The following is a 25,669-nucleotide window of genomic DNA, read 5'->3' on the forward strand; positions in this document are numbered from 1 at the left end:
TTTTATCGGGAGCACGCTCCCGAAATCGCTCCTGTTCGGGAGCGCTCTCTCGACCTGCTCCCGAGCCGCTCCCGCCCGAAGTGCGGATTGAGAGCGGGTTCGAAGGGGGGGGAGCACTCCCCCGCAACTCTAATCCTAAGGATGAAGATGAGGGGGAGGATGAGGATGATGATTTTGATTAATACTAGTAGTATTGCAGTTTAGAACTATGCTTATTTTTGGACCCTAGAGACCATTTAGAGTGTGTATCTTGATGTATTTTGTTTCAAAGATGTATTGCACTATGTGCTATTTTGGTATTATGCACTCTTGCTATATAAATGAGAAATTTGTCATATTTGAGTATAAATGGTTTGAATTTATAATTTTATATGGATGCACATGCATATATATGTTTTTCTTTAAAATTTGATTATTTGATGTACTTTTGGTCAATCGGTTTTTTTATTAGTTTTGGTCAGCTTCCGACCGGTTCCTGGTTTGGGAGGGTCTATCGGGTTGATGACTGATCTGGTTTTGATAACACGTTTTACAACAGGTTTTGATATGCTTTATAGGCTGGATGATGCAATAGAACAATAAGGTTTTGTTGCAATTTTTCTTCGTTTTCTTAGTGGATTATTTTCCCAATTTGGGAACCCTTGTAAGCTTGTTGTAAGTTCAATCAAAAGCTGATACTTGCAGGGAAGAAATTTCAGCTTGTATTTTGTAGATTGGTTTCCTGTAATTTCCATTGATTTTTTTATTTTCTAGTTAAATTATCAGCAAATGTATTTTATTCTATGAGTGGAAGAAGTCAAATCTAAATTAATTTTCTAGTAAGGTAATCATAAGGAATTAATTTACGTAGGTTGTTGGAGTAGAGATTTTAACATGGTATTAGACCCCAATCTTTGAGAGAAGTCAATTCCTAAGTAGCTACAACAACAAATTTGAAGGTTTAAACAGTAAATCTGAAGGCAATGACTGCAGATCTGGGTCTATAGTAGGCAGATCTTGTGAATATGAGTTTCCAACAGACAAATCTATAGCAGATATAGGAATACAGATCTATAGCAGATCTTGGAATACAAGTAGATCTTACATATTTGAGTGACCAAGAGATGGGTCCAGCGCAAATTTGGGTATACATGTATATCTTGCAAATCCGAGTGACTAGGAGAAAGATCTAGTGCATGTCTGGGTATACATGTATATCTTGCAAATTTGAGTGGCCAATAGATAGATCTAGTGTAGATATGATCATACAACAAGCAGATCTAATATATTTGGTGACTAGTAATTATTTTTTATTGGGTTTTTGACGATATAAGCACATTTGTAGGCCAATTATGTTTAGATCTGGAAGATGGTAGTAGCTAGTCTCATGTTTAAAGATGGATTTTATAGAACTTCAAACTTCATGTCCTGGAAAGCGAGAGTTACTTTGCTTTTGAAGGAAAATGATCTTTGGAAGATTGTTGACAAAGTAGTTCCTTCACCGACAGATCCACAACAATTGGCGGCTCATGAGGGGGAGATTAGAGCCATGTGGTAATCTTGGCTGCAGCGAAGGATCATCTGATTCCTCACTTGTCTGAGAAGAAGACAACCAAGGAGATGTTTGAGCCCTAGTAATTCTTTGCTAGACCGAGAAGATAAATAGGAATTGGGTCTTAAGGAATAAGCTTAGATCTATGCAAATGTCTAGATCAGACTTAGTTATCTGTTACCTCATGAAGATCACTTAGATCCGTGATTAGCTTGCAGCAGTTGGGGAGGTGACCTAGAATTTGTAAATAAGGCAGTGAATGGATTGTCAAAGCCTTGGGAACTACTTGTTTAGGGTATTTGTGCATGGAAGAACCTTCTCACTTTTGAGAGGGTTTGAGATGATTGTCTAGGAAGAGATTCTAGAGGAGTCTGAAGCTAGTAGGCATGAAAGGTGACAAGAACACGACCCTTGTCAGGCAGATAAGGAAGGGCAGATGAAAGGGCTTTGGTAAATGAAAGATTAAGGAGTTAGCCTAATAGATGGGGAAGAAGGAAGGTTTGAGTAAGATTAAGTGCTTTATATGTCATAAGCAAGGACATTATGCATCATAATGTCTAGATAAGAAGAAGGGAAAAGGAAATTCATAGTAGAAGGAGATAGTAGCCTCAACAGAAACTCAAATGAACGAGTTTGTTGCAAAATTTGAGAAGGATTTCTCATTTGTTTCTTGCCTTTCTACTAGCATAGTTTCTAGGAGTGCATGGTACATGGACAATGGTGCTTCTCGCCATATGACATTAGCATGGAAGCTATTTATGAGTTTTATGGAGCAGGACCTAAGTTGCACGAAACACTGAAACGTCTAGAAGTTTCCGAAATGGGTACGGCATGAAACGTAACCCTAGAAAATGGAAATGTTGGTTGAAACATCACACGCACACACACATATAAAATTATATATATATTTTTTTATAAATGAGTTAATAACACATTATCTTGCAAGAAAAGAAAGAATGAGACATATAAATGATGTTTTAGAAGGAAAACCAAGTCTATATTAACTCCAATAGATGATTACATGATGCAAAAATCCAAAATTAGCCTTTATAGATGAGGCTTTACATTGAAGGCTCCAAAATCAACCTTTATACATCAGGCCATATGTGGTAAAAATGAAATAAAACATGAGCTAAAGACAATTATTGGCTACATTAACATTTCAATAAAAATCCTCATCCTCATCAACAACGATAGAACAAGATGCTTGTTCAGTAGAAGTGGCACTCTAATAGTACTTCCACTTGCACTTGCATCACCACTAACACTAATATCAAGAGCAAAAAGAGAGAGCTCTAAGTCTAGACATTCTGCATCCACGTCCCAATCTTTATGATGTCCATCTTTATATTCGTCATCCCTACGAGATACAAGGTGTAGGTTTGAATGCACATCTAAAAGGGCCTGCTAGGCATAATGTACCAAGCATATCATCATCATCCCAAAAGTGGATCGCTAGTAATCTCTGAGCATACATGAAGATCGGTGGATTGCTGTCTGTTGCTATGGAGGCCAATGGCTCTCTATGCACACCCTACATGTGCCAATGTAGACCTCTGGGGGTTAGGACCCAATATAGGGAGACCAAACCCAAATGCAAAACACCTATAATCCTGCATAAGATCCAATGCGTACCCTAGGCTTCCAATACAACCAGTCATTAAAATAATAGAGTAAAAGAGCTTACAAATCATGGATAACAACGTGGGCACTTCATAATGGCATGCCCTTCTGTAGTGGGTTTGGCATGTGCTAGTGTCTCCAAGCTTCAAAGGGGGTTAGCCAAGTACCTTATTGGGTAGTTTCAACCCTTAATTGGGATATTATGTCCAAGGTACATCCCTCTAATGGGGGTGGCAAGTGACAAATAAGTGGATTGGAATAGGGAATGAGAGGGGCAATCTTGGGCCACATAGTGGGGCATAGGGGTAGCTAGATAAGTGGGAGCCCACACCTGGGTATGTAATGTGTAGGAGGGAGCAATCATGGTACATGAGGTGCCTTGACCTTGATTTTTCCACCCTTCTTTATATACCTTTTGCCTTTTATGAATGTTTTTAATTAACTGCCCGGGGCTCAAAGGACAAGAGCATGATGTGTAAGATATAGCAGTGATTACCCCCTTTTAGGTAGGGCGGTTCATTGCCCTCTAGGGGTTGGGACAATCATGGGTTCTTGAATGATAAAGGAGGCTCATCTAGGGCCTATGGAACCAGGGTGATGGCCATGGATTGGGGTAGAGATCATGCATTGGCTTTTGCCCATGTGTTGATTATTTTGTCCTGACCATCTTTTGCATTTTGTGGTACAACTACTTGTTAAATGTGGCCAATTATGCTTTTTCTTTTTCTTTTAATTGCTAAAACCTTCGGGGCATCATTCCAGGCTTGACCCAAGGTGGGGGCAAGGGGATAGGGAGGCTAGCCCTATGTCGACCCAGAATGGGAATGTGGACCCAGGTGGGAGAAATGATGAATGGGGGTAATATGTGTGGGTAAAGGGAGTAATATGTGCGAGTGAAGGAGCGGGACCACACACCCAAAGTCAAGGTTTCCCAAGTAGTACCACCCTAGAACCAAATGGTCAATAAAGGAGATCCCACGGGACTAAGATCCAAGGGTAACAACTAAAAGAGATCAAGGGGATAAGAGCACATACTAAGCCCACTCTTCCCGCCAAATCCTCCCATCAATCCATACCTAGAAGTATCCATGATAAATAAACCCAATACTCAATTACCAAATGATAAGACATACCTTTAGATTCGGGAGGCCCACCTTCAAACATATGATCAATATAGGTAGGTAAGGGACCACATGGCTGGCTCGGGTAGCAGAGAAATGGCACAGCTAACTAGTAGGAGGCTGCAAGGGGTTGTTCGCTGCTAGCTGAGGCTCATCATGGAGAAAAATTTCTCCTGGGGATATCACCCACGAAGTGGTGGGTAACAGGCCCTGGCTTGGAGAGCCTACATCTTGTGTTCTTTTGTTTCTTTGTGCTTTTCATGTGCATTTTGGTAATTGCTTGATGAAAAAGAACATAACATAATAATAAAAATCCAACAAACACTCACGAGTAATTATCATGAAAGAGAAATCTACCCTAAATCTACATGCATTATGATTTCTCAACAAGTATACCTCTAATGATTTCAAGATTTTTTTAAGGAGGCAGGAATAGAGAGATTTTACCATGTTCCTTTGGACGAAGGCATGCATTATGACAGTCTACATCTAGAATAGGAGTCCTCATAGGATCTTGTAGGACAAGAAACCAGAGGAAGCATTCATTGGTGTGAAGCCAGAGGTGATCCACTTACATATCTTTGGTTGTCTAGTGTATATACATGTACCAGAAGAGAAGAGGACCAAGATGGTGACCTCCAACAAAAAGGGCGTGTTTATGGGATATAGTGAGACTTTGTAGGCTTATAGGATTTCCATTCTAGCACAACAGAGGATTGGGGTGAGCCAAGATGTGAAGTTTGAGGAGGACCTTGCATCCAAGAAGTCACATGTGACTTTACCACTCATAGAGGATGAGAAGTAGGAAGCTTTTAAGGTTGAGTATAGATTAGCAGTTTCTAGTTCAGGAAGTCAACCTTCATGTAAGGAGGATAGATCAGCACCTATTTTTGTAAGGAGACCTAGATGGTTCATGCAGACATTGAGAGATGCTTAGGAGCATATGGAAGGTCCTAGGAGTGCATCCAAGGAGAGCAACTCTTTGAAGAAGTTTTCGCGCTATATAGCACTAATAAAAACATCATTTAGAAACAATAGACCAACGTGTTTGGAGGAATGCCATAGTGGAGGATGATGTGTCGAACATTGTGCCAAGACTAGAGAAACCTAGTCCAAGGTGGCTCTTCTTGAAGTTAATTGCTTGCTAAGAGGGAGTGTTGATGGTTGTAGCATTGGACAAGTACTTCCACACAAGTCTATTGTCGGATGTGTGGAAGTGATCTACAAAGGTGCTTTCTATTTTGTAATTCACTTTAATTAATGTTAATTATCAAAGTGAAGAGTCTTTTATTAGTGAGTCGTTTAATGTCTAATAAAATTTAAATTATTTACATTATCGATTTAGATTTAATATCCACAGACAATTGGGATTTAATCTCAACCATCAATCTCATTGAGAGATTAGGGTTATGGAGACTCGGTCATCAACACAATGTTATAAAAGAAAGACAAAGTGAAAGGAAAAGACACATATAAAAACATAGAGGAGAGAATGATAAAGGATTTTCACTAAGTTTGCAAGTCTAAAGGGGAAAAAAGGAAATAGTGTGAGTAGCAAAAGGAGATTAACACAACGATCAGAGATAGAAGTGGTCGCACACAATAGGTGCAAAGGAAACTGTAAGAGGTTGGACAACCCAACAAACAATAAGGGTGCCCGTACAATTTTTTGGGACAGATTTCAATAACAGCAGGAGGGTTTTTACAGCAAGTTTTGGCAAGGCTGGACATGTTGGATGATGCACTAGAATAGCCAGGTTTTGCTGTAATTTTTTCTTGCTTTCTTAGTGGGTTATTTTCCCAATTTGGTAGCCCTTGAAGTTTGGAGTAAGTTTAATGAAAAGCTGATATTGAAGGGAAGAAAATTCTGTCTATTTTGGAGATTGGTTTCCTGTAATTTTCATTGATTTTTCTATTTACAGTTAAATTTCCAACAAGTTTATTTTATTCTATGAGCGGAAGAATTCAATCTAAATTAATATTTCAACAAGGAAATCATAAGAAATTAGTTTACCTAGGTTGCTGGAATAGATATTTTAACAGATCTTTGTGAAGAAATCTCTGAAACTTCAAGTTTATTCTGGAAGTTGAAGAAGTCCTTGTATGGATTTTGTCATCATTTAATGGTGGCTTGCCAGTTTAGTGAAAGCAGGTAGCTAACATAGCCCTTATGCTTATGCTTGTGGATGTATATCTGCACTTGCAACAATAGTTGGGTTAAGTGTAGAACTTGGGAAACTTTGGTGGAGTAGATACCTTTTGCTTGCAGTCGCTTAGTTGAAGAGTGACCAATTTGAATGATGTTATTGGTTCCCCCAAGTCCTTTTATTTTCTTAAACAAACACATAGGGCTTGTTATGAAAAGAGGGACATGGAATTAGTTGGTTCTAGAAGATGCAAGTATTGTTGAAAAATGTGTAACTAGGTTCGGTCTTCATAAGTATGAAATGTACTCTTGTAAATAATAAAATGAAAAGAAATTATTACTATTGGAGCATGGGTTTCATGCTCAAGTTTTTTTACTTTATAGATCAAGCACCCATTGAGTGCTCCTAGGGTTTGTCCTAGGTTTAAGAGTCATTGTCATATATTGAAGATCCTATGGGACATTGTATCTTGTAAAGAAAAAATTGTTTTGTCTTTAAAGTGTCGAAATACCTCCAAGATCAAGTCAGCCTAGAAGCTGTCAAGTCAGGCTACATGAAGAGCCACTCATCCTCCATTAGACACACTCACTCATCTCATTCTATGCGAAGAATAGGAAGAAGAAAGGTAAAAGAAGGTATGAAGAGGAAGTCAAAGAAGTCAAAGTGCTTGGGCTAGTTCTCTCTCTTGTGAAAGATGAAGTTAGGTTTTCTGTGCTAGGACTATCTCTAGTTTGATTTTGGAAGAAAGAGAGAAGGGAAGGCAAGTGAAGGTCGCTTAGGGTGTCTCACTAGCCCTAAGTCTCAAGAAAAGGCAAGTGAAGGGAAGAGAAGGCTATACGAAGGAGATTGAAGTCTCTAAGAGGAGAAGCAACAGTTGCAGCTGTTGTCGGAAGACAGAATTTTGGATTTACAGTAGGAGGTCGAAGTCCTTGCAGTGGGAGGCCAAGTTGATCTTGATCTGGGAGGGTATTTGTCTGAGTCACTAGGTCTTGGTATTCGTCAATTGAAAGATCTATAAGAAGAGAAGAGATTTAAGGGTTTTCCCTTCAAGAGGAGGGCTTTTGGCCCTGGCTTGCAGCCTATATGCTGTGTCACTGTTCTTATTGTTTTGAACTTTTGATAGCTGTTTGATGTATCTCACACTGTAGTAATAAGGAACAACTTAATAAAGAAAAAGGTAACACAAACAGTTACCAAGAAAAGAGAATTAACATACTTACTGCCCTATTGAATTCTCAACAAGTATGACCCTAAATTATATGTCTAATTCATTAATTATGGTGTCCTAATTGTAGCCAATGGTTTGAATTTAGTAGTATTAGTGGTCTTTTGATTCTTGATTATAAAAACACATTTGCGATGATAGATTTCAGTCTACTGCATTATTTTCATGGCTTATAAGTTTGGTAATTGTGCGATGGAATTTTTTTTATACGCTAAGTATGCTTTGGATTTGCTTGACAGATTTAAGATTTGAGTGACTTTAAATTCTCCTATACCATTTCTGTTTGGAGTTTAGCTGATTGTTGAAAGTTCAACTCCTCTTGTTGATGCCATTCTTATTGCCAACTGTTGGTAGCTTGATTTATTTAACTCACAATAGGTTTGATTTCTCTTTTGTTGTCAGTTTGGCTTTGAGATTCATGCAAAAACCTCATGAAATTCATTAAAAGGAAACTGATAAAATCTTGAGATACCTTAAGGGTGCTTATAATTTTGGTATTCATTATGCTAAAGGAGAAAAAGTGTCACTTGTTGGTTCTATAGACTTTGTTTGGGCAAGAGATACTTCTTAGGAAATCCATTGTAGGCTATGTGTTTCATCTTGGTTGAGGTGTAATACTTGATGTATGAAGGAGTTGAAGCCACCTCTCTTTCTTCTTGTGAAGCGAAATGCATGGAGTTCTATGGATACAATAGGGCTTGGAAGAGTGTGAATTGGACTGTTACAAAGTGATCCCATTGAGTTGAGATGTTATGATTAGAGTGCCATTCGACTTGCATGCAACTTATTACCACCTGAATTAGCAGCCTTAACGAGGTTTGGTCAAAGTGTTAAATGGTAAGCACATGAGATGCACCCACTGTCACCTCAACGGACTCTCCTCACTTTAGGCCAACTCCTAAAATGCCATGAGGGGTATCCCAATCTACACTGTTTTCACCAACAATCCTACAAGACTAGTGCCTATAAACATTCAATATGATGAAGGTTAGGAGTTAAAATAGAATAAATGCTAAGTCTGATATATGATATTCTACTGCAGAAAATACAAAACAACAAGCAAAATTCACTCAAAATATTCAATGACTAGTTATGTTGGAAGCTTAAGAGTGAGGTAAAGGTACAAAATTCAAGTGAGATGATTTACACTTGATTATTGCTTGATTTGCACCTGATGGGGACAGGCTCGCTGCTGTCCTACACTTCCAGATCTGCAAGATAATACAAAAAATGCAGAAAACCAGATTTGGAGTGTCCTTAAAGCAACCTAGAAGTGTGGAAAGCACACTAGGATGATAGATCCTTGGGTGCTTGAGCCAGAGGACTGAATAAGAGTGAAAATACAGCCAAACTATGAAGAAAATGCAAGTAAGGTACAACAATCTGATCCAAAAGGGTTCCAATCACCTTAGGGTCAAAACGTAAAGATGTCCTAAGCAAAGTAAAATCTGTTGTAGCATTTAGGACAACTTTAAACACTAACAAATATGGATGATATGCAATGAAGTCACTTCAAAAATGTAATAAGGGCGTTGGATGGGTTAGAGACAACATTTCACAAGGCCCTAAGCAAGCAGCCTCACTGTTATTCTTATATATATTGCTGAAGATAAATAACAGATTAATGAAAAGTAAAACACCTCCAAAACTCTCAAATATAGATGATCTTGAATTGCTCAAAATAAGAGGGTTGTTTTCCTTAGGCCTTTGGAGCTTCATTATGGCACTATTTCCAAGAAAAAAGCCTAGACTAAAAAATGTAGTCTGTTAACTTTTTCCTAGACGAGAAATCGATGGATTACTTGCTATTTTTGATGGTTAATTTTTTTTTCTTTGTTTATTTATTTATTTTGTTCTTCTATCTTCCTCTTTTTAGTTTTTTTTGAACAATATAAATAAATAAAAGGATGATTGTAAAAATTGGTTGGTTGTTGGATTAGGGCTTAAGTGCCTTATTTCCACTATCTCCAGTAGTGCTATTAGGGTCAAGATAGATGCCCCTCTTAAGTTGGTTGCCCAATGCTTGTGGATTAGGGCAAAGAGGTAGAACCTCATAAGTTGAATTACCTCTTTGTCTAATCAAAACAAGATATGAAACCAAGTCCTACTTGAAGGGATCCTTCTCAAGGGGAAATCCTTCAACCACAAGGTCAATTACAACATGAAATAAAATGAAACCCTTGTTGAGAAACCTTAGTTATAGCCTAAGAAGGAGATTTAATTCTTACCTTCGACCAACATGAGGGAAGTGAGAGAAAAAAACCCTAGACATCCGTCTCCAAGTGACAAAGTTGCCCTTTAAATGGATCAATCTTGCTAGCCTTGTAGTAGTCTTGAATTAATAAAAAATTTGTCTTTGAAAATTATTTAGAACAACCAAGAAAAAGGGACTCCAATGTCAACACCAAAGCTTTTTCATGAAAATATTCTCTTTATGGCATAATGATCTCAACAATTCAAAACAATTTGGGAGGAGAGCGAGCCTTGTATTTATAGATGAGGCTCTCAACACCTCCCCCCCAATTTGATCCTTACAAAAAGGTGACTTGACGTCCAAAAAATGCCTGGAGTCCAAGTGAATACAAGAAATTAACTTTTACATTGCTCAAAACACTCAATTAGAGGTGATGTCCCACTAGACGTTTCAATTGTTTGAAGGAGGTACACATTTGTAGAGCCATTCACACACTGCTAGTAAAATGTCTAGACCCAATATGCCTCAGTTTGTATAGGAGGCAATAAAGGACGTAATAGAGCAGGCTAATTTTGGGATCCCTTATGCAGATTATATGGAGCAGTACCAAGCTCTGGGATGGGATTTCCGTGCTGCTATGAATTTTATTGATTTCTGGCACCTTCAGTTGAAGCGCAGGCCTAAACCATTTTAGAGGGTCCCAAGGGAGAATCGAGAGCTATAAAAAACGTTAGGGAAGGTGACCATCCCCTGTTTTGATGGGTTGTTGATCATGGGTACAGATATTGGACTTTTCGCTGCATTAGATGACAAAGGAGGAAGCTATCAAACTAGCCACCTTGCACTTGGATGGTGAGGCCCATGAGAGTTGGTACCATGTGTTGGTGACTATGGGCCATAGCAACATCACCTCATACACAAAGTTAACTCAAAGACTTATTGAGTGGTTTGAGAAGAAGGATTCAAATTTCAAAGCTTCATTTTAGAGAGCTGGCACAACTCAAGCAGACAGGTAGTCCGAAGGCTTATATTGCAGAGTTTTAGAGGATGGCAGTCATGGTCACAGACATCTTAGAGGCCAGATTGGTGATGATTTTTGTAGAGGGGTTGGCAAAACCTCTACGTGGATGGGTCAAAGGCTTTGAACCCACCACTTTTCGTGTGACTATCAACAAAACTAGGTACTTACTAATTGTCGCTTCCAAGAATAAATTCACTCCTAACCTTCCTTCCCCCAAATGGGAAAAGAAGTCAAGCCCTTTTAGAAGGAGTTTATCAGGAAGCCGAAGATGGATGAGGAGACCCATAAAGAGCTAAGGAAGAAGAAACTTTGTTTCAGCTGTCAGGAGCCATGGGCACCAGGGCACAAGTGTGCTGGAAAGGCGACTACATTGAGGTATATTCGTAAAGTGATAGTGATGATGGGGATGAGGAGCCAGTACAGGGATAGATGCACCAGACAGCTGGGGGCAAGTCTTCACATGCAGAGGGAAAAGCTCCTACTATTGCCTCTATGTTAGGATTCCCTAGATATCACACCTTCAGAGTCAGAGGGGTTATAGCAGGGCACAAGGTGACAATATTGATTGACAATGGGGCTTCCCACAATTTTATAGATGCAGAGATGGTGGAGCAGAGAGGGATTCCTACTCAGGAGTTCGATGGATTTATAATTGTCATTCCCAGGAAACATCAAATGGACTGTAACAGATACATCCCCAAATTACAACTCACCATGGGTAACTATACAGTGACAAAGGACTTCTTTGTGATGGATGTACCAGACACTAATGTGGTGTTGGGTTGTCAGTGGCTTTACTACATCGAGAAGTATACCACGAACCAGTGGAACATGTAAATGGATTTTAATGACCCTGTAGATGGTAGGAGGGTAGTTTTGAGGGCCATGCATCAGTTCCCACCAAAGCTAGTTTCATCTAACCACATGGAGACAGTCTTGAGGTGAGGCAATATTGAGTGGGTAGTAGAGTGCCTTATTACAGATAACAAGCAGGCAGAGCAGCCACGACAACACTAAGATGACATTCAAGGATTACTTTGTAAACATCAAAAAGTTTTTGCTGACATTCCTCTAGGTAGACCACTAGACAGAGGTTGCTCGAGGAGGGTGTGCAGGTAGTAATAACCATTCCTTTTCAACATCCCAAGGTTTATAAAGATGAGATAGAGAAGGCCATAAAGGAGTTGTTGAGGTTGGGCCATATCTGATCAAGCTCTAGTCCGTTTGCTTCTTTGGTAGTGATGGCTAAGAAGAAGGACGACACCTTGTGGATGTGTATAGACTACTAGGTTCTCAACAAGAAAACAATTAAGAACCAATATCCTATTCCCAGGATCGATGACTTGAAAGGGACTAAATATTTTTGAAGATTGATCTTTGTTTTGTCTATCATTAGATTTATGTTCAGGAGTAAGACATCTCAAAGACATCTCAAAGACAACTTTTAGGTGCCACTATGCACACTACAAGTTTTTGGTTATGCCATTTGGGCTAACCAATGCTCCTGCATCTTTCCAATCCTATATGAACCATGTGTTCAATAAGCAGTTGCGGAAGTACTTGTTGGTCTTCTTTGATGACATATTGGTCTACAACAAGACATGGGAAGACCACTTGAGGCACTTGGACGAGGTGTTGGGAATTTTGGAGGAGTTATATGCAAAGGATTCCAAGTGTGAATTTGGCATGACTGATATGCTCTATCTTTAGCATGTGATTTGTCATGGTGGGGTATAGGTGCATCAGGGGAAATATGGGCAATCATTGAGTGGCCCACCCCAAAGAATGTTACAGAATTGAAGAGCTTCCTTGGTCGATGTACTTATTATAGGAAATTTGTTAAGGGGCTTTCGTAGTTAACAACTCCCCTTGCTGACCTCACCAAGAAGGGAGCTTTCATCTGGTCAGAAAATGCATAGGAAACATTCGAGAGGATGAAGGAGGTGATGAGCACATGCCCTGTGCTTGCTTTACCAGATTTCACCCAACCATTCGTGCTGGAATGCGACGCTTCGAGGACAGGGATAGGAGCAGTTCTTATGTAGAATCAACACCCCATAGTGTTCGAAAGTCGCAAGCTCAGAGATTATGAGTTGCACTATTCGATCTATGACAAGGAGATGTTGGCCATAATGCATGCATTGGCCAAATTTAGGTAGTATCTGGTGGGGAACTGATTTAAGGTAAAAACATAGCACAACAGCCTGAGGTTCCTCATGGAACAAAAATAATTGAGTGAGAGGCAACAAAAGTGGATAAGTAAGTTGTAGGAGGATGACTTCGAGATAGAGTACGTGAAGGGTAAAAACAACATAGTGACTGACGCTCTATCGAGGATGCCACCCACTTTCTCACTCATAGAGATGGAAAAAGATTGGAAGTCGCTGTTGTTGGTAGAGTATTCAAAGAATAAATTTGGTTGTGAGATACTCAAGGGGTTGATCTGTGATGATAAGTATTGGGTTATGAATGGCATTATTTACTACAAGGGCTAGATCTATCTCGTGCTTGAATCAAAACTCAAAGAGAGAATTCTGTAGGCAACTCACAACTCACCCTTTGCAGGACATCCAAGATATCTAAATACCTACAGGAAGATTAGGGAGAGGTTCACCTAGAAAGGCCTCAAGATGAATGTGCTGAGATTTGTGAGGGAGTACAACATTTGCCAGCAAAACAAGACATAACACACTCATTCAGCAGGTTTACTGCAACCCTTAAAAAATCTCGAAGCAGAAATGGGAGAGCGTTTCCATGGACTTTATCATTGGCTTACCTCTGGTGTAGGGCAAAGATTGCATATATGTGGTGGTAGATCGACTCACAAAACTTGCTCATTTCTTTGCCATATCATCAAAATATTTAGCTTTGTAGGTGGCCAAGCTATTTTTCAAGGAGGTATTCAGATTACATGGGTTACTGAAAACCATTGTCAGTGATAGAGATAGCAGGTTCATGGGCGGCTTCTAGCAGGAGCTTTTCAGACTTGTGGGGACTGAGGTAACTCTGAGCACCAGCTACCACCCACAGACTGATGGGCAAACAAAGATAGTCAACAATTGTTTAGAAGGGTATCTTAGGAATTATGTAACTAACCAACAAAAGGCATGGGTAAAGTGGTTGCATCTGGGAGAGCATTGCTACAATACCACTTTCCACATGTCCATTGGCATGACTCCCTTCAAAGCATTATATGGGTATGACGCTCCAACATTTGTAGGCAGGATATTTGGGGACAATTGGGCACCACTGGCTAGAGGCTGGATTAAGGAGAGCCAGGACATTTTAAAAATTCTCAAGGACAATCTACATATGGCTCAGAATCAACAAAAACTGTATGCAGACAAGCATAGGGTGGAGCGCAACTTTGAAGTGGGAGATATGGTGTACCTCCGTCTTCAGCCCCACAGACAATCATCACTGAAAACAAAGGGGGAAAAACCCTAAAACCCAGGTTCTATGGGCCATTCAAGATTTTGAGACGAGTAGGAGAAGTGGCCTATGAACTCGAGCTTCCAAAAGGATGTAAAATTCACGTCTTTCATGTCTCGTGCCTCAAAAAGGCCTTGGGGCAACATGTTGTTATTTCCACAGAACTCCCACCATTGGATGAGGAAGGAGAATTGATCTTGGTTCTTGAAAAGATCCTAGATACAAGGGAGAGGAAGCTATGGAACAGGACAATCAAGGAGTACTTGGTAAAGTGGAAAGATTTGTTGGTAGAAGATGCTACCTGGGAAGGTGAATAGGTGCTCAAACATCTTGAATTGGAATTTCTTGAGGGCAAGTAATGTGGAGCAACTATGCTCAATAATTGACAAAAATAGATTTTTTTTATTAATAACTTGAATGATCATTGTTACGTAGAAGGGCCCTGGCTTATATACCGCCTTGGGTGCCTCTTCGTCAAAGGGCATGATCTTCTGTTCGTGCTCTTTTGCCTAATTAATCTATAATTACAAAACTATTAATTTTTTACATAACATTTCCTTCCTCTCGAAAAGATGCTTTGTCCTCAAAGCATATGTAACGACAAGTGTTGTTGATGAGATACTTCTGTCTCCCAAAAAGCTTCTTCTTTTGGTAGGTCTTTCCACTTAATCATGTATTCCTTGATTACTTGTGATTGCAACTTCTTTTCCCTTGTGGAGACGAAACTTTTTGGTTCTAAAATGATTCTCCCTTCGTCATCTATTGTCGAAAGTGTTGTTTGTGCTGATAAGTGTTTGCCAAGTGCCTTTTTAAGGTAAGATACATGGAAAATGTTGTGAACACGACTTTTATCATGAAGACTTGAGCTAAATGCTACTTGGCTGATCTTTTTGTTAAATCTGGTATGGTCCATAGAATTTTGGTGCCAATTTGTTTTTTCCCTTTTGTTTTAAGGATAACTGCTTGTAAGGCTGACGTTTAACAAATATGCATTCTCCAACTTCAAATTCTCTCTCTTCTTTGTTTTAGTCAGCCTACTACTTAAAATGATTTCTTGCAATATTTAAATTTTACTTTAGTGCTTGGACGACCTTTTGGGTTTCTTCTAATTGAACTTTAACTATTGGACTTTTTGTCTCCATAATGGCAAGGTCCTTCCATTTAGGAGGTTTGTAACCGTACAAAGCTTGAAATGGAGTCATTTTTGCTAAAGTGTGGTAAGTGGAATTGTACCACCATTTGGCGAGATGTAATCATTGAGCCCACTTATTTTGTTTGTCTGTTGCATAACAATATAGGTAGGCTTTTAAACATTTATTGACAACATCTGTTTGACCATTTGTTTGAGGATGGTATGCTGAACTCATGTTGAGGTAGGTTACTATATCTTTGAAAAATTCTTTCCCGAAATTAATTTTGAATTTGGTGTCTCTATCGCTAACAATGACCTTGGGAAACCCATGTAATTTGTAGACATTCTTGCAAAATATCTCGACGATTTGTTTTGCTGAGTTTGATTTCCTCATTCCAATGAAGTGTGCATACTTAGTGAGTCTGTCGACTACTATGAGAATTTTGTCCTTGCTATTAGACACATGTAATCATTCGATAAATTCCATTGATATTTCCTCCTACTTCTGATTTGGAACATTTAAGGGATGGAGCAACCCGGGGGTCATAATGTTCTCATTTTTATTTCTCTAACATTTATTGCATTCTTCTACATATTTTTGAATATGATTATTCATTCCCTTCCATAAAAATGATTGGTGTGCATTATAGTAGGTTTTAAATAAACCCACATGTCCCACTAATAGTGAATCATGGGACTCTTTGAGAACGTTGGCTGTAAATTTAGAATTTGGGCTTAGGTAAATTCTCCCCTTGAACCACAAAATTCTATTTTCCATTCATATTTTGAATTATGAGGAGGCTTTTTGATTATAACTCTTGTTTTGGGATCTTTTGCATACTCACTTCGAATTTCGTTAAGCCATTCTGGGACAACAACTGAAATTGCAAGTAATGATGATTCTTTGTCTTTCCTGGACAAAGCATCAGCTACTACGTTGTCTTTCCCTTTCTTATGTAATATATCCATGTCGAAGGCAACAATTTTTTCGATCCATTTTTGTTGTTCTGTAGAGAGTGTTTTCTGCTGGAGGAGGTGTTGAAGACTATTATGGTTTGTTCATATTAAGAATTTACTTCCCAATAGATATTGTCTCCACTTGGCTAATGCGTGCATAATGGCGAGCATTTCCTTGTTGTATGTAGACTTGAGATGTTCTCGCTTGTTGAGCTTCTTGCTTTTAGACGTGATTGGGTGACCATCCTGCATTAACACTGCTCCTATGCCAAATCCTGAAGCATCACGTTCAATTACAAATGGCTTGGAAAAGTCTAGAGTTGCCAATACAGGTGCATTAGGTATAATTTGCTTTAATTCTTCAAAACACTTTTCTACCTCATCATCCCATCGAAATGAGTTCTTTTTTAGAATGTTTGTTAGGGGTGCGATTACATGGGCATAACTTTTAATAAACCTTCGATAGTACCTAGTCAACCCTAAAAATCCTCTTAATTTGGAAATGCTAACTGGTTTGGGCCATTCTTTTATAGCCCTAATCTTATTAGGATCTACTTTTACTCCTTCCTTGGATATTGTGTCCGAGGTACTCTACCTCTTCTTTTCCAAAGGTGCACTTGGACATCTTTGCATAGAACTGATGTTCTTCTAATATAGTGAAAACTTGCTCCAGATGTTGTAGATGCTCCTTCCAGGTTTTATTATAAATTAGAATATCGTCAAAGAACACTAACACAAACTTCCTTAAATACGGACGAAATACCTCATTCATGGTAGCTTGGAGGGTTGCTAGAGCATTAGTTAATCCGAAGGGCATTACCTGAAATTCAGAATGACCTTCATGTGTTCGAAAAGCAGTCTTTGCTATGTCTAGCCTTATTCTAATTTGGTATTTTCTTGATATCAAGTCCAATTTTGAAAAATATTTTGCTCCATGAAGTTCATCTAGGTTTTCATCTATAAAGGGGATCAAAAACTTGTTCTTAATCATTACCTTGTTCAGTCCTCGATAATCTACACATAGTCTAAAGGATCCGTCCTTTCGGACTAGAACCACTGGAGCATCACAAGGGGGGCTTCTACTCTTTGAGATGATTCCACACTTCAAATGATCTTGGACTAATCGTTCGATTTCAGTTTTTTGATGATGTGGATATCTATAGGGCTTGATATTGACAAGGTTTGACCCTGATTTGACTTTGATTATGTGTTGGATTTCTCTTTTAGGTTGCATCTTCATAGGAAGATCTTGGAACACCTTTTTTTGTTTTTGAATTAGTTTTTGAATTTCAGGTGGTAGCTCTTGAACTTCAAGTGTTTCTTCGCTAACTAATGTTAAAGGCTAAAGCCAACATCTCCATTTGATGACACTGCACTACATACGCTGGTGCTCCCTTCCATATCAGCTTCATCATCTAGTATGACGATACAATTTGATTCTAATCTTTATAAATTGCTTTTGATAGTTGGTAGAGTAAGTGCATAGGGTTTGTGGCCATTGGATACCTAGGACGACATCCACTCCTCCTAATGGTACAATGTAGAATAAAGATTCTAGATTGTAGTCTTGAATCTGCAATTTGACTTTATGTCATTTTCCTTCTTTTTCAATTTTCTTTTCGTCAGCTACCATCACTTTCATGTTGGGCATGGAATATGAGAAAATGTTGAGCCTTTTTGCCATATTTGAGTTCAAAAAGCTGTCGATGTTGCTGGTATCTGTTAGAATCATTGCATTGCTCTTTTTGATATGTCCTTTTAACTTTATTGTTTGGGGTTGAGATATACCTGTCATGGCCGATAATGACACTAGTGGAATATTCTCGTTATCTGATTTTGGAGAAAATTGTGGAGAATATTCAACTTCTTCTACGTATGATTCTTCACTATTTGAATCATTGGTTGCTTCAGATGTATACATGATCTTAGTCTCTTTTCACTCAGCACATTTATGTTTAGAATCCCATTTTTCGCCACAACGTTTGCACTTACCTTCTTTCATTATTTGCTTTTCCAAATTAGTTTTTCCTCCTTCACGTAGATGTGGTGGAACATATTTTGTATTATCCGTGTTAATAGTTTGGGGAAATCTTCATCTCGAATATACTCTTTCAACTTTTGGACACTGTATCCCTTCGAGCTTCTTTTCTGTAGCTTTTTATTCCTGTCTTGCTTCTTCTATAGAAGTGATGTCATGAAGTTTAAGCTCCACCTGGAGATGTGGTTTAAGTCCCATGATGTATTATTGAATAAGACGAGTCTCTGACAACCCAGGTACTCGTGTAGCTAGAGTTTCCCATTCTCTAATGTATTCGTCCACATCTCCTTTTTGTTGCAGCTTGGTGAGTGTTGCGAAGAACTCTTCTTCTTTGACACCTTGGAACCTCTTAAAGAATGCATTTTTGAATTTCTTCCAACTGATAACTTGTGTTGTTTTTTTCCACCACATACACCAATTATATGTTTTGCCTTCCATTTGCATGGATGCATGCCTGATCTTTTCATCATCATTGTCAATATCGTAAATTTTGAAGAATACTTCTCCTTTTTTCAACCATGCAACATTATATTTCTCGTTACCGTTAAATTTGGAGAGCTCAAGTTTTGCTCTTTGTTGATATGTAGCAGCTGGTGGAGTGAAGAAGGGGTATTGATTCAAGATCTGCATATTTGAGTATTGATTCTAGCATTGCATATTTTGTAAATTTGTGTTACTATTTTGTTGATTGGGCATAGAAGATGCTTTTGGAGACCTGGGGATCTGATGTGAGTCTGATGAGTTTGATGTATCCGAAGAATCTGGATGTTGAGTAGCTTCATTATTCTAGGGTAGTTGATCAGGTGTAATTTTCAACTTTTCACAAATACAGTTCAACATCACCATTGCTTGATTATGAGCTAGTAATGCTGCATTATGATTTCGATCCAACTTATTTGAAAGAATTGCACGATCCTTTTTAAATTCATTGTGATTCTGCTCGAGCTGATTCTCTATTCTCTTCGTTGTATCCTGGAGCTCCTTGATTTCATTAGAATGTCCGGTAACCGTATTCTCATGATCTATCAGTTTTTAATTAAAATCAACCATCGTCATTGATTTCCAAACGTATAATTTGTTGATTTCAAAAGATGCTACAGTTGACCACAGGTGACGTATGTTAGTTGATTACGATGAATACGATGGGGACCCGACTAGTGGATTGTGGCAGATGGAAACAAAAACAATGAAGCACACAAGATTGCAGGATGTCGACAGGTAGACGAACTGGGACAAGATTTTGGCAGCGGCAAGTGACCTACAGACCATATGTGAGCGGACCAACCGAAATCACGACATGGTGACAAAAGAAGATTGGGGAATAACATTGCAGACGACAAGATAGAGGTTGGAAGAAATGGCCGAAGTACAGGGGAGACGACAATGTTTCCAGCGGGAAGGAACAATGGAAAATGTGAGAATGAGGTGACAACAAGATAGTGACAAAATAGGGAATGATTGAGTGGGCCTAGTGTGGAATAGTGGACGGAAGACTGTTTTATGGAACAATTTAGCACAATCTTTATGGACCCCGACTAGAGGATTGAACCTGCTCTGATACTAGATGGAGCAACTATGCTCAGTAATTTAAATAACCATATATTTTTTATGAATAACTTGAATGATCATTGTTACATAAAAGGCCCCCTGGTTTATATACTGCCTCGGGTGCCTCTTGGTGAAAGGGCATGATCTTCTGGTCCTGCCCTTTTGCCTAATTAATCTATAATTACAAAACTATTAATTTTTTACATAACATAATCTTGGTAGGGAGGACAATAATGTCCCTGAAAAACTTAGGAAGCTTATGACGGAGTCTGCTAGCTTAATGTGGTTCCCATAGGCTAAAGCAGGGAAATATTTAATAAAGGGGACTTAAATCACCTAAGGAAAACATTATAAAGTCTAAAAAGGAGAAAGGGTGATATTGTCTAGGCAAGTGAAAGGTCACATTAAATTTATAAAGTGAAATATCACAAAGTGACTTTATAAAAGCTAATTTAATAAAAAGGAAGGCAAAATGGTGACCCTAAGTTTATAAAAGAAGTAAAATGAGTAGACTCTCCTCATTCATGTATTTGAGTTTTGGAGAGGAGCTCTTGGAGAGTATTCTTAAGGAGAAGATTAGGGCTTTGGAACCCTAGCCACCATAGCTGACTTCGATGTTGAAATTATACACCCTAGTTGGATTTGAGAGTGAAATCATATAGATATCACCATTGAGTTTCAATGGAGAACAAGATTTACAAGACATACTGAGGTACTCAGGTGTTATTAGTTGATTTATTAACTTATTGGGTATTTTTTCTATTGCATCTTTTAGGTTGAAGGGAAAACGATGGAGGGTCAAGTTACCAAGTTAGAATCTTTTCAAATCTTACTTAAAGAGGGAGATTCGAATCAGTGAGTTGAAGGCATTAATTTCTAGAGGTCGAAGTGCCAAATTTGGGCCTTTATTGAATGATTTGCTCTGCTGGAAAAGGGATGAAGTATCATTCTCATACCCTGGATGAGTTTTGTTGGACTATACTTGCTGGTGACTGAAGGTATATGCTGAATAGGGGCCGAGTTCCTTAACTAGAGGAGTCTGCACTCATTTTATTTGACTGGTAAGAGTATCCTATGCTTGTCTCGTTGCTGGGGTAGCCGTGTACCTTTGCTAATGGCTGTCGCTAAATATTAGGTTCCAAATCTCTGATTCCTTCGCTATGTATTCAAATTTTCAATGAGAAAAACTATTCTGAGTTATATTGTCACTTATTAGTGGTAATTTAAATTTCTGAGTTGATAAATGGAATGCATGTTTGTCTTTTGGAAGTTGATTGGTACATATAAATACTGAAGGCATTACTCAAGAAATAAAAATTATGAAGTGCACCTACAACAGAGTGTAGACAATATTTTTGAAGAAATTTATCATTGAAAATCCAAAACAAAAGCTCAGAAATTTTTAACAAAATGAACATCGTTACAATCTGGTATCTTACACCTGTCCTTCTTACTTGTTGATCTAGATCCTTGCCTTGCTGCCCCTTGTACTCTTCGAACCCCGTACACTTGGATGAATGTCATTTTCCACCCAATCACTGAGATCTCACTATTACATCGTGTCTTGTGCTCAAGATGTATTTACCACTATAATTCCCAGAGCTCCTGCTTCTTGTATTTTCTTCTGTTGACTTGCTTATTTAATGATGCTTTCTCATAGGAGATTAGAGAATTATAGATCATTTTTGTTTATTTTTATAGTAGTTCTTTTGTTTGGGTTAGTGTTTGATTGGACATGATGTGTACATCATGTATTTCTTGCCATAATGCATGCTTGCATTAGAAACAAATGAGCCTCTCTTTTTCCATGTGTTTGTGTTATGATTCCACACCCTAGATGTGTTGCAGGCATGCCGCAATTTTTCTGGGTGTTATTATTTACTGGAAAAAATCTGTTTCTTTGCTTGTTTTGTGTGTAGATGTGTGCACCTATGAATTTCTTGGCAAGTTTTCTACTTCTCTTTGGTCCTGTTCTTTGTGCTTTGCTCTTTTCCAAGTTAAGAGTCTTGTATTGACACATTCGCTGCATCTTTCTGCAGGATGTGTTTTGACACCTGTGTTGGGGTGTCCCAGGCCAATTGTTTATTCTTTTCCTGACCATCATTTATCCTATACGCAACCAAATTTCACTGCTTCTTGGTCTGTCTGCCATGAATTGTGCTTTGTGATTCACGCAACAAAATCTACCATTCAATAATCTCATTTGAGTTTTGTAAAACAATGTTGTACACCCTTATAGCCTTTTCCTTTAATTTAAAATCTTTCTGGTTTTCCATGTTCGTAACTTCCATTTCAATTTCTTATGGTGTCTCTTTCCCTTTATGCCAAATGTGAATAATTTTTGATGAACTTCGGCTCAACAATACTCATTATTGCCTCTGAGGGTCTTGTGGTACTTTGATACCATGTGGCAGAATAAGCTGCATGGATGGTGGAGAGAAAAGAAAAGAAATATTTTCATTGATAATGTTGCAATTCAATGCTACATCTCTCTCACCCTCATTGAATCACCATAGATGACATATTAATGACACTCCTAACATCTAACGTCAATATCTAACATTGCATTGCATTGGTCACATGGCTCTAACACATTTTGTGTGATAAACATTAATGACTTCTAAACAGAAAGACTAAAGTTATTGAGTGGTACTACTCTTAACATTATCCGTTCTTTGTCATAGCTTTTGAATGTTCTTTATTGATTAGCTATTTCTCAATCTTGTCCTTTAGTATTCACTATATTCTTGTCATTTGTGAGAACTCAGTCTTTGGAAGGAATAAGCTCATCACATTCACATTGTCCAAAATGCTAATAGTATAACTAGTATAAAACCTTTGTTTGTTGATTAAGCACTGCTATAGTCTTTCCTGAAATATTCCTAGAAATTCACCTGTTTTTTTCACTTAGGCAATTGTTTTAATTATTTTGTTGCTCTGCTGCTAGAGAAATTTGTTTGCTTGATTTTATTGCAGAATTCAGGTCAAATGGTTCCCTTGGATGAAATTATAAGATTGAAAGAGAAGTATAAGTTCAGAGTATTGGTTGATGAAAGCAACTCATTTGGTGTGCTGGGTAAAACTGGAAGAGGTCTTACAGAACATTATGGAATTCCGGTATACACTATAATCCAGAGTAGAATTCAATCGGTATATGTATTGTGGTCCTAGTCAAGTGCTTTGGTGCCAAATGATATCTGTTACATTCTGAATGCAGATTCAAAAAGTTGATATTATAACTGCTGGTATGGGATATGCTTTGGCAACTACTGGAGGCTTTTGTACAGGAAGTGCAAAAGTTGTTGATCACCAGGTATGCTTATTTTGTGAATCATCTGACTTTCATCTTCCCTCAGTTCTGCAGTCTGGAATTGCATAATGAATCTAAGTTGATGAAAAGGAAAAATCGAAAAGGAAGGTTCAGGTAATTCAATGTTTATATAGTGGCGGATTCCAGCAAAATGTTTTCAAGGAGGTGTAACCATCAGTATATTTCTTGCTGCAGAAATTGTCTCATCCAAAACTATTGATGTTTATACTCTTGATGGGGTTGCTTGCAAGAAATACTGCATTAAATTCTAATAGCTAATGCCTTCATTTTTAGTGAGCTTCCTTAGACATAGGTCACTCTGGTAATAGAGCTCAGAAGATAGTGTTATGCATTACTTTTTGGAAAAATTGCTTCTTGCATTAACAATAAATTATAATACAAAGTATGTCGGCTCACATTTTTCTAAAGGAGAACAAAAAGGTCCTTGTGATAGTTTGACCTCGGAAATCACAACTCCTAGCATCTATAAGAGTGACCTTTGCTGTAAGGTGCTTTTATGTTTGAAATCTTTATTTTCTGACATATTCTTTGTTTATAGTGGGACCAGGGTTATAACCCATGAGCTGCTTTTTTAATTGTACGTTTAACTGAAATAGCTCCTGTACTTTTAAGTATGTCTAAACACTCCAAGAATACGTTCATTGAAAGGACAGGTATATCTAGCCTTAGCAAAAGGTGTAATATTCCTACTAGGAAATGACAGTGATAAACAAAGAAAAATTCTAAGTGCAACACATGAAATTTAACATGCAATGAGATACCCACAAATTCAGCCAAAAACTGAACAGAATGAGCCATTTTATTATATGAGAGGAAAGTACAAAATCTGTATGAAATGTGTGCACCCGGGCTTGCTAAGGCAAGCTTGACAAACCCCAGGTGAGAAATTGTGTTGCCCGAATGCTAGGAAGCACTTCCTGTTCATATTTTGCTCTGGCCCTAGAAATCTACAACTGCTGGCTGGAAAGAGACTGCTGTTTGGCCCCTCTAGAGTGCTCAGAAGGTTCTGAGAAATTAGACTTGGCCTCTCCTCAACAAACCCACAAAGACCCAGAAAGGGTTGGGCCTAGTTCCAACCTCCGAAATTACCCCGAATTATGGTATGCTCCTCAATCAGCTGGGTAATTCGAACCACCAAGAAATACTGCTGCTCAAGACCTCCAAAACGCTGGGTAATCTCACCCAATATTGCCTTATATCTCCAAGCCAACTCAGCCCCAAAATCCCGGTTCAAGCCCCCACAACTAGTGGCCTTCACAAATGACTGTGAAGGCCCAGTCTAGTTACTTTTGCACAAGCCCAGGAGAAGAAAATTAGGCTTTTAGTATAGCCCCTACAACTTCCAGTCAAACCTCTGCAAAAATGTTGTTAGACCCCCAGGGAATATGCTCCTAAATTCCTGGAAATAGTGCTGCTCTGTAGCTCACTCGCCTCAAAAGTGCATGGTCCCTTTCTGCGCTTAGTTTGCTCCAGAATAACCTGAGTTCACCTGTAGAAAACCCTTCGAAATAACTCCACAATGCAACAATGGCTCCCCTTGGGTGGCACTCGAAGTCCACCGAAAAAAGAGTTGGGATTTCCCCTTGGAAATCTCATGTGTTGAACAACACTTGTAGACTTGGCTCAACAAATCAAGCATAGGTGAGTTTGTTTGTTAAAGGTTCAAAATCTCCCAAATGAAGTCTTCTTGTCCTATTTATCCTTGAGCTTCCCCTTCACCAAGTGGGCCCCATACATCGACCTCTTTCCCTCTCTCTCTTCCACAAGTACTCCTTTCTCTAAGGGCTGCGTGTTCCTCTTGGGTGGCCCCCACTTCCCACTAGAAGTTTGATTTTCCTTCCTTTCTCCTATGTTGGAGCCACATCAAATAAAAATTGCCAAGTTGGGTCCTCCTAACCCACTCTTCCTAAGTTGTGAGCCAAAAATGTCAAAATTGAGCAAATTTCTTTTCACTTAGCAATATTTGCTAAGTGGAATATCACAGTCCTCCCCGCCAAAATGTTGCTTGCCCTCAACCAACTGTAGTAATGGGTGTTGGACTATCTGTTCACCCTCCCAAGTGGTATCTTCACGAGACAAGTTTTTCCAACTCATTAAAAATTCCTTAATAACTCTGCTCCTGAATTTCCTCTCTCTGGTATCCAAAATAGCCTCAGGCTCAAGAACCAAATGCCTATCATCATGCAACGAGGGTAGCTCGGTAGCTGTTGTCACATGTTGTCCCGATACCTTCTTGAGGTATGAGATATGAAAGACATTGTGTACCTTGCTTCCAAGTGGAAGCTCCAACTCATATGCCACCTCTCCAATCCTCTTGATCACCCTGTGGGGCCCGTAGAAACGTGGTTGTAACTTCTCGGCCCCCTTTT

The 25,669-nt window shown here is 38.7% G+C and overlaps 1 protein-coding gene across 3 annotated transcripts in view; it reads left to right on the top strand.

Moving 5' to 3' along the window:
• Nucleotides 1-25,669, top strand: part of LOC149203441 (long chain base biosynthesis protein 1b-like) — a 248,230-nt gene that overhangs the window by 157,183 nt on the left and 65,378 nt on the right. For all 3 annotated transcript variants that reach the window (XM_089403433.1, XM_089403434.1, XM_089403435.1), the window contains exons 9-10: nucleotides 22,946-23,086; nucleotides 23,187-23,282. In XM_089403433.1, the coding sequence (XP_089259559.1) occupies nucleotides 22,946-23,086; nucleotides 23,187-23,282 (237 nt within the window). The remainder of the gene's footprint in view (nucleotides 1-22,945; nucleotides 23,087-23,186; nucleotides 23,283-25,669) is intronic.

The sequence above is a fragment of the Pinus tabuliformis genome, chromosome 2_1 (assembly GCF_031772625.1).
Source record: "Pinus tabuliformis cultivar Carrire ecotype Pingquan chromosome 2_1, CPIR1, whole genome shotgun sequence".
NCBI classification, from domain to species: domain Eukaryota; kingdom Viridiplantae; phylum Streptophyta; class Pinopsida; order Pinales; family Pinaceae; genus Pinus; species Pinus tabuliformis.